The following is a 9,338-nucleotide window of genomic DNA, read 5'->3' as shown; positions in this document are numbered from 1 at the left end:
AGATCTGTCCCTAATGTACTTTCTAGAGGAGAGAGAACTATATATCTATCTATATTGCTGCAGACTGCCTAATACAGTGGGATCCCTCTTCTTACTCTCTGTTTGCTGACCAGCATCCCACTTGATTCCCTTCCTGAGGCACAAAAAATGAAGGGAACATTTGAAAGCATCTATATTGCCTGATACATGAGTGATAATGAAGTTGCATGGCAATTCACTGTTTCAAGCAGTAATCTTTTCAATCATACAACTTGCTGTCAAGTAAAGCTTGCTGCAGCTGGTGTTATGTTGTCAAAGCTGCTGCTTCATTAGAAAAATCTGTCTGTAGGATATCTACATGGATGGCTGAAGACTTTTGGACTGAAGCCTGAAGTATTCTCAAGACAGGTTGGCAGTTGTAGGCTGTGGATAGTGCAGATGTAATTTAAGCTGTGCACATGTGCAGAATGTCAAAAGCATTTGGTTTCCCAAAATCTGTTCACTTTTAATGGATGAGTATTATTCTTGACTCATTTTGAAAGGTTTGAAATGGTTTTGATCTAGCACTGTGATTATCAGCCTGCGATACAGAATCTCTTTTCCTTTATTACTGTGGGAAGAATCAGGGCTCTGAAGGGTTTTCCTGGCAGGCATTGCACTACATGTACAACAGAGGCATGAGTAATGCAACAAAGTTGATATTGAATTATTTAAAATGTTTTAAGATGAAATTGAGCTGTTGGTGACAGGAAATGGCTAAACCACACCTCTCCTTCCAGTGGATGGTATTTCCCTGGATCTAAGTGCAATGCGTAATGGATATTTTGAATCTAGGATTTCACTTGCCATGGTTGTATTATCTCAGCCATAGAAACCCTGGAGGTTCCAGTGCTCCCTTTACCTAAAAGGTAAAACAAAATAATATTCATCTGTAGCATTTCATGTTGTTTCTGGTTTTCCTGCAGGACGGAAGAGGTGCCAGCAGCTCAGCAAACTGCAAAGCCACAGACGCAAGCCAATGGAACAGGTAATCTTGGTCAGATCTCTACTAGCAGTTTGATTCACTTGGATTTTTTTACCCCTTTCTTTTGAACCTTAGAAGATCAAACCTTGCTGAAAAACGTGCTGGGTCCTTAAGCAGGCTTCTGAAGAAGCCAGATGTGAAGACCATTTTAGTAGCTTTTTACCTCACTGTATGTGATTGTGCATTTACTTTTTGTAGTTGACTTTGCACACCTGAGCAAGGAATTTATTGTGTATTGTAAAGCCTGTAGGATTCTAATGAAACTTGTTGCCCGATTTCATCGTTCTTGCATGCCTTGCTGATCCTTCACTTAGCAAAAAACAGGTGTAATACATACAAAAAATGTTCTATTTTGTTCTCAACTGCAAAAGCTCTTTTATGCTATTATCTGTATTACTGCTTCCTATTTCTGAAAGACAAGGCATTCTGGAAGAGGAGTAAGCTTAAGAGTTACTATTTTTTTGGACACCTACAGTGTCATCTACATTTCTCAAGCTGGTGCTTGTTATGAATTCAATAATATAGTGATTTCTGAAAGAACTGAAGCAACAGGTCTCAATCTTTTGGTACACTTAAGCTTTTCTCCCCACACTTGTTCATTGAGCTTTTAAATCTGCAGATTAAATTTGGAGTTGCTCCTCTTGAATTCCCATAACGTCAATACTTTGTTATGTGAACTACAGCCTGCCATTTTTTTCTGTCTTGTACACTCAGTTTCTTTCTCAGTACTTTTGGAAGTATCAGCATGTGGGATCTACTTCACAGGTTTTTAGTTTCAAAAAGCTGAAGTGTTGTCTCAGCTGTAAACTCTCACTAAATTCCTTGGTATTTTAGATGTCACTGCAATAGTATGATTCTGTTTTCTAAGCACCAGTTCCTTTTCCCCACATGCATAAAAGCCTCATTTTGGCTGTTGTAGTTGGCTGATTAATCTTTCATGCCTCTGTTTAATCATATCTTAAACTTACTGAGTTCTGTACAAACTTTGGTCCTTGAACAGTTGTGACCAGTGTCCTCCTTGTGACATTGCTGTATTGACTCATCTTGCCAAAGAACAGTCTCTCTATTCCTTCTAGACAGTGATTTTCTGGGTAAACTTTGAAGTTTTGTGCTCATTTGTGCTGCCTTAAGGCTTTTACCCTTATATTATTTCCATATACTTATATTTTTCCACTGAAACTGACATACAGAAAGTGTGGATCAGTTCATTACTTTGCCATATAAGACTTTCCAGGCAGTATTTTGACTGTATATTCCATGCATAGCAAGTGACATATACATTATCTAGAGATACAAATATATCTCTGTATACACACACATCCGCAATCTTTACAGCCTATCAACGGTAGGAAAGTGGTAATAAAAAAGTCTCTTACAGAATCTTGCTTAAGTTTCCACTTCCTTTTCCTGTCAAATTCATGTGGCTGCAGGGTGAGTGCCCTTCTCTCTGCTCAGGAATGTTTTGCTTTACATTGCTTTCCTCAAGGTGATCCTTCAGCACAATAGGAGTGCTGACATTTATGTCAGTCTTTTGTTTATAGCAACCTCTTAACCAGACAGTGTTTTTACAGTGTTTGCTAAAAATTCTCATTTGTTAGGGTATTTAAGTAATCTCTCTACTTCTGGTAATATGGTGCTTCCCTGTGCTGTGCTTAGAGCAAAGCAGGAGTCACCTTTTGTCTTATTTTACCAGCTTTGTGCAGTCAGGGTTTCTGTGCAATGGCAAAAGTAAATTGCAGAGCGAGTTTCCATGAAGAGAGTTGGTGAAGGACAGGAAAGCTGACAAAGTCTGTTTCCCAACAAAGCATGATGTGTGGGAACAGGGGCAAGCTTTGGATGAAGATGTTGTCTAGTATTATCCTGATACTTAGTGTTTCTTCTTTATAGATAAGCGTAGTCACACAGTCTGTTCGAGACTCCAGAAGTGGTTTTGTGACAAATTTGGGGAGTATGTTGAGGACTTCAGATTTCAGCCAGAGGAGAATACAGTGGAAACAGAAGAGCCTCTTAGTGCTAGAAGGTAAATCTTTAATGTGATTGAGAGAAATAATTGGCTACTTTACAAGTTGCTTTTTTCCCCATTTTTACTTATTTTTTACAACCGTTTATGTGGTTTGAGCATGGCAATAGAACTGAAAGTGTGGAACCATCTCAAAAGATTTGTGAATGCTTTGGCCACACCATGAAATTTGAAGCTCATCTGCTGTCTGAGGTAGAATAAGAGCTATTCTCACAACTCTCAAACCGTGGGCAAAGCCTTAGTTAGGCTGGAGAGCTTTTACACTTCAGTTTTTGGTCTGATGCAAGGTAGGCGGTATTACTTACTGAAAACACATTTCATAACAGGCAAGAATGAAGCTTTATGCACAAACATCTAATTTATAAGTGTCAGCAGTATTTCAATATCCCAAATGTACACAGCTGTGCACTACTGGCCTATTTAACAAATTACTTCTATCCATTATTTTTCAGGTTGACTGAAAATATGAGAAGATTAAGTAAGTACTTAGCAATATTTTATTTTCAGGAAGTAAAAATAGTTCTTAGTAACTCTATTAGGAAGATTGCTACATTTTAAAATACAGTGTTTTCAAATTGTTCTGACAGTTCACAAGCAGAAATTATTCTGAAAACCAGATACAGCGTTTGGAGTGCAAAGTAACTTAGAGGAGCAGGGGTAGAAGCTTGACTTTAATCTTGAATTACGTAGGGTATCTCTGAACTAAAAATGTAATGTTAATTAAAATGTGTAAACATGTAATGAATGAGAACAGGGTATTTTTCCAATGGCAAAAGTAATAGTGTTCATACACTTATGTCTGAGCTGCTTGTAGTTCACTTGCTAGTCTATTAGCTTATGCTTTCAAAGACAGAAGGGTCAGATGATGGATACAATGAGTGTGTCTTGCATTTCTTTCTCTTGGATAGCTGATAAATTACTTTGGAAAGTGGAAGATGCAAGATGACAGGTTAAACAAAGTAGTTAAGCCTTCCAGAAGGATTGCTAGCCTGAAAAAAAATCTATGTGGCTGATTTGTGCTACAAATTGTTAAATTAATATAGGGGAAAGGGTGAAGTTGAAATAAAGGTCTGTAATCTCTGTGTAAAGTCAGTTTTGTTCTCCTTATTCTAATACTGGTATTCATTCTAGTTTCATTTGGGGTAAAACGTCTGACCTGTTTTCTGTGGTGCATGTGCATTGCCTTAAGAATAGCTTTATGAAAAGCACTATTAAGCTTAGCTTTGAGTGGTTCTTAACTTCCTCTAGATGAGCTGCAGAATCTAGATCCCTGTTCTTCAGGGGTGCCTGACAGCCATCTGGACCTCTCAAGAACCTTATTGTCACCAGTGGTTTCCAAGTGTTGACCTTCCCTGCAGACTGGATGTAGGGTGGTGGAGCAGAGCAGGTGGAAGCAGGGCTTGAGTCTGTGACCTCCTCCAGCGCCCTGGGCATGCCCCTTCCACTTCATCTGCTGCTTTGGTTGTGCCTATGATGCTCAAGGAAGTCTAGTCCTACTTGTTTCATTACTTCCCATAGGACATGTATTGAGGATAGCTGAGTTTCAAGCCAAACGAACTAGGACAGGCTGTCTTGAGGAAAGCTTTTCAAAGTTGTGACCTGTACTGCAGATAAGGGTGGGTGCTTCTTGGGCCCCCTGTGCAAGAGGATTCATCAGTCTTCTCAGCAGGGAAGGCAGAATCAGTGTGTTCCAGCAGAGAAAGCAAAGGTCTTCATGCAGCAGTCCTTTCCTGTTTCCTTGTGTCCCCTAGCCAGTTTGCCCAAGTGGTAAAAGAGCTTAGAGGAATAGGGTAAGGTAGGGTAAAGGAAGGACAAGTGGGTTTTAGGGAGCTGAGGAATGGCTCCTCTTGCTGTCGCTGGCTGGTTGTGTGCATCTGTGTGTAGGAGTGATGCCTCTCCCATACAGTGGCCGTGAGAGCAAGGGTTTCTTGAGTTTCATTTTTCTTAATTTGGATAAGCTTTTTTATCATTACATGTCTTGAATATTCCTATTAATTTTCTAAATTGGTTGTTTGTCATTTACAAGTGATTTAACCGCTGCCAGCTGATTCTAACAGTTGTGGTTTTTCTCCGCTTCTGTTTAGAGAGAGGTGCCAAACCTGTTACTAATTTTGTGAAGAATCTTTCTGCCTTATCAGACTGGTATTCTATCTACACTTCTGCTATTGCCTTTATTGTAAGTTATCCTATTCCTCCAGGAGTAGTAAGAACTTCTTATATGTATGATTTACTGAAATTCATTGAAACTACCATATCTGACTAGGGGTTGTGCTACAGTTTGAAGTCAAATCAAATAGTGTAACTTCATTTAACACAAAATAGCAGTAGCTGTCATTTTGGTTGTATTTCAAAGATACTTATATTGTGGATTTGGGGTTTATTGTAGCATAGTTTTGTAACTGTTAAAATAACTTAGAATAATCTGGGCATTGTTCTCTCATTTCTTGTGTCCTGTCTCCCAGTCCTGTAATTTGATGGTTACTTCTGCCTGTGCAAAATCTCTTGCTGTCTAGGGCTGAAATGCTGATAGTGGCTATGTTTCATAAGAAGCTGTCATTTTCCACCAGTGCTCTTTGCCATTCATTAGGATCATACTAATGAGAGGCAAAATGCCTTGATTGGAGGATCATTTAATGTGCAAACATCAGGTCTGTGAGCTAAATTCAAGCATTCCCATGCTATTTAAGGAGGTTTGTGGGCACAGTGACATAACTATTCAGTGGAGTTTTAATTTGTTTTTCTTCTAACTGTTAATTAATGATCTGAATTATTTTGGTCATGGTGTATATGAAATATTTTGGTTGTCAAAGGAATTGCCAGTTGTTGTAGCTGGATGAACCTGTTTGGTGAAATGGCACACACCTTGTTGTTAAATGATCCCTCTGTGTAAGTTATAGAGCCTTATTTAATGCTACTTTGCACAGCACAGCTAAAGGAATATTGAAGAGGAGACTTCCCCCTCCTGTGCCCTGTGTCTGTCCCTTCTCCTAATCTGCTGGTTTTTCTCACTCTCCTGGCAAACCTATTCTTCAGATAAAAGCTGAAAGAATGAACTTCATCCACTGTTTAGAAAGTTCTGGGACCTTGGAGCTGGGGCAATGCTTCATTTTGGGGTTATCACTAAAAACAGTAATGCGTCTCAGCAGGGAGGCTGTAGTGTCTGTGTTTTCAGAACCTGGGAAGGGAACAGATTACCTTTTGAGGCACTTTATGTTTGTACTTGTTAGATAAAATAAAACCTATTTTCCTGCAATCTGTCTAAGCTTGGTAAAACATTTGGGATTTAATTGGCCTGAAATAATAGAGCGAGCATTTCTCCTGTTGCCCTCTATGGGGCTAACTGCTATAACCCTTCTACTATTCCATTGCTTCAGCTGCCAAAGGTGAGGTTAGACCATGTTGTGGTTACATAGCAGGCTCACAGACTTTAAGGTTTACTTTTTTTCCCTTACCCCTTCATGTGTTTGCAGTGTTGGAAGTATTCAATACTTATCTCAAGCAGTTGAGTACTAGTTAAGTGTCATCTCTAGAGATTTGGGTTTTGACTTTACATTCACGAATGCAGTGCTGCTCTCAGTCATGGGGTGGCTAAAATGTATTCATTTTTGTGATCTGAATTGTGTGATTCTGAACCCAACAGTACGGTGGGAAACGGTATTGCATGTATCTCACTGTACACCAGTTTGTAATCTGTGTTTCTCTTTGTTCTTTTTCTTCTTCTTAATTTACAGATTTACATGAATGCTGTATGGCATGGCTGGGCCATTCCTATGTTCTTATTTTTAGCAATTTTGAGGTTGTCCCTAAATTACCTCATAGCCAGGTATTTACTTAAGTACTAGATTATTGTCTTGTAATGCTTTGCTTGAAAGATGTTTTATTGTTCTTCCATTGAGTTTGTAAACTGTTAGCTTTTCTAATGTTGTGAGTTAAGTCTAACAAAGTAAAATTCAGACTTTAATATCCTTAATTTCATTGCTCAGTTTCTATAATTTTTGACTTTTTTAAGGAATTGGTTTTGTATCCTGTGAGTTGGGTCATCATAAATGATACTCTGTGTTCTCAAACAAATCTGTCAGCATGCTAAGACTCTAAAATAACATTCTGCAGCATTCAGAATAATCGGGGAATATCAGCTAAGTTATTGAATTATTATTATTAAATTAAAAATTAAAAGCCGTCTGCTTTACCATGGAGAGTTTTCACCTAGGCCTAAAATAGCAGTTTTGCCTTTTTCAGTAGATCTTGGCATTCTTTATTCAAAGTATCTTTCATTTGTAAATTCAGCCTCTATTAAACATTAAGACTTCCTTTTAAAATGTATGCTTTCTGTACTGAGAGGATCTTTTGAAAATGCTATTTAGGCTGATGGTGTTTTTCACCTTAATGGTGAAGAGGACTTTAATGTGCATGTTTTAAAGTAACTTTCTGACTTCTTAATTGATACTTACACTATGACTACGCTAATCTCTGAAAATTGCTGGTAGCAAATAGGTCCTGAATAAGTTGATGTAGTTTTACAAGAAAAACAAGAAAAAAATATTCATAATTAATTATTCTCTGCACACCATTCACTTCTGTTGTAAAACCACAAGTGCTGATTCTATGTAGTGTCTACCTAGCTAATTCTTTTCTTTAATGTATATACCTTTAAAGCCGTCTGTGGTTGGCCAGTTGTGATTTTTGTTGTTGCTTCTTCATGAATTTTGGGATTATTTCATTATTTTTTAAGTCATAAGGGCTAATTGCAGAAAACTACTTTTTAACCTCTTACAAATAATCCGTGTTGGCAGGTGGAGAAGAAGTACTTGCTTTCTTTAACTATTTCCATAACTTCTAGGGGTTGGAGAATACAGTGGAGCATTGTGCCTGAAGTTTCTGAACCCATGGTAGGTATTTGATCAGCTTGGCCTGTATGTCTGTGTCAAGAGTGACACCTTTCAAACCTTCCTCTGTGTTTATGTGGGTAGCTATGAAAGGGAGGAAGAGTGAGGTGCAAATAAAGACACTATATTCTTTTTTTTTTCTCTTGCAATTTAGGAATCTTAACTAAAGGTGCTCTTAGGTTTGGGTGTTTCACCCTAAACTTGAATTGCATTTCTGGAATCAATGTTAACATGCCAATCTGGGACAAGTTAGATCCTGTGGGATCTTCAAGAAGCCTAGCTTTCTCTTTTCTTTGTAATGTTTTGAACTTAATGTTTGCATACCCTACTTTAAGTAGGAAGGTTTCTAAGAGTTGATGTAAGATGGAGCTCTTTGAATTTCAGACCTTTTACTAAGACTTATGCCTTGCTTCCAGGGATAATTCTGTTACTCTTTAAAGGCCAATAACTTTTTAGATAAATAAATAAGTTCTAGATGTAGAGCTTCTAAAGGAAAAAAAAAAAAAGACATTTCTGTGCTAGACCAGAAATAGATCAGCTTAATCATAGAATTGCTTAGGTTGGAAAAGACCTTTAGGATCATCGAGTCCAACTGTTAACACTGCCGAGTCCACCACTAAACCATGTCCCCAAGTGCCACATCTAAGCACCTTTTAAATACCTCCATGGATGATGACTCTACCACTTCCCTGGGGAGCCTGTGCCAGTGCTTGACAACCCTTTCTGTGATAATATTCAATCTAAACCTCCCCTGGTGCAACTTGAGGACATTTCTTCTTGTCCTGTTGCTTGTTACTTGGAGAAGAGACCAACCCCCACATCAATACAACCTCCTTTCAGGTAGTTGTAGAGAGCGATAAGGTCCCTCCTGAGCCTCTTCTTCTCCAGACTAAACAACCCCAGGTACCTCAGCAATTCCTCATCAGACTTGTGCTCCAGACCCTTCACCACCTCCATTGCCCTTCTCTGGACCCGCTCCAACATCTCAAGGTCTCTCTTGCAGTGAGGGCCCCAAAACTTGAGCACAGGATTCGAGGTGCGGCCTCACCAATGCCCAGTACAGGGGATGATCACTGCCCTGGCTCTGCTGGCTGCACTATTTCTGGTACAATCCATGTTGCCCATCTGGGCACAAGCTGGCTCATGGTCATCCAGCTGTTGACCAACACCTCCAGGTCCTTTTCCATCAGCAGCTTTCCAGCCACTCTTCCCCAAGCCTGAAGCACTGCATGGGGCTGTTGTGGCCCAAGTGCAGGGCCCATCACTTTGCCTTGTTGAACCTCACACAACTGGCCTTGGCATGTCAATCCAGCTTGTCCAGATCCCTCAGCAGAGCCTTCCTACCCTCCAGCAGATCAAAACTCCCACCCAGCTTGGTGTTGTCTGCAAAAGTACTTTATCCCCTCACCCAGATCACTGATACGGACAT

At 39.3% G+C, this 9,338-nt stretch overlaps 1 protein-coding gene across 1 annotated transcript in view; it reads left to right on the top strand.

Annotated features, from left to right (window-relative positions):
- Positions 1-7,912, top strand: part of LOC104411660 (GRAM domain-containing protein 4-like) — a gene marked incomplete at its 3' end in the record, with an annotated part of 34,118 nt that extends 26,206 nt beyond the window's left edge. The window contains exons 4-9 of the mRNA XM_010022139.1: positions 945-1,006; positions 2,891-3,023; positions 3,476-3,501; positions 5,108-5,199; positions 6,755-6,846; positions 7,864-7,912. Of these exons, the coding sequence (XP_010020441.1) occupies positions 945-1,006; positions 2,891-3,023; positions 3,476-3,501; positions 5,108-5,199; positions 6,755-6,846; positions 7,864-7,912 (454 nt within the window). The remainder of the gene's footprint in view (positions 1-944; positions 1,007-2,890; positions 3,024-3,475; positions 3,502-5,107; positions 5,200-6,754; positions 6,847-7,863) is intronic.
- Positions 7,913-9,338: the final 1,426 nt, after the last annotated feature.

This window comes from Nestor notabilis, unplaced genomic scaffold (genome assembly GCF_000696875.1).
Source record: "Nestor notabilis isolate BGI_N333 unplaced genomic scaffold, ASM69687v1 scaffold799, whole genome shotgun sequence".
NCBI classification, from domain to species: domain Eukaryota; kingdom Metazoa; phylum Chordata; class Aves; order Psittaciformes; family Psittacidae; genus Nestor; species Nestor notabilis.
Note: the sequence above shows the minus strand (reverse complement) of the source record. Positions and strands in the feature narration are given on the sequence as shown.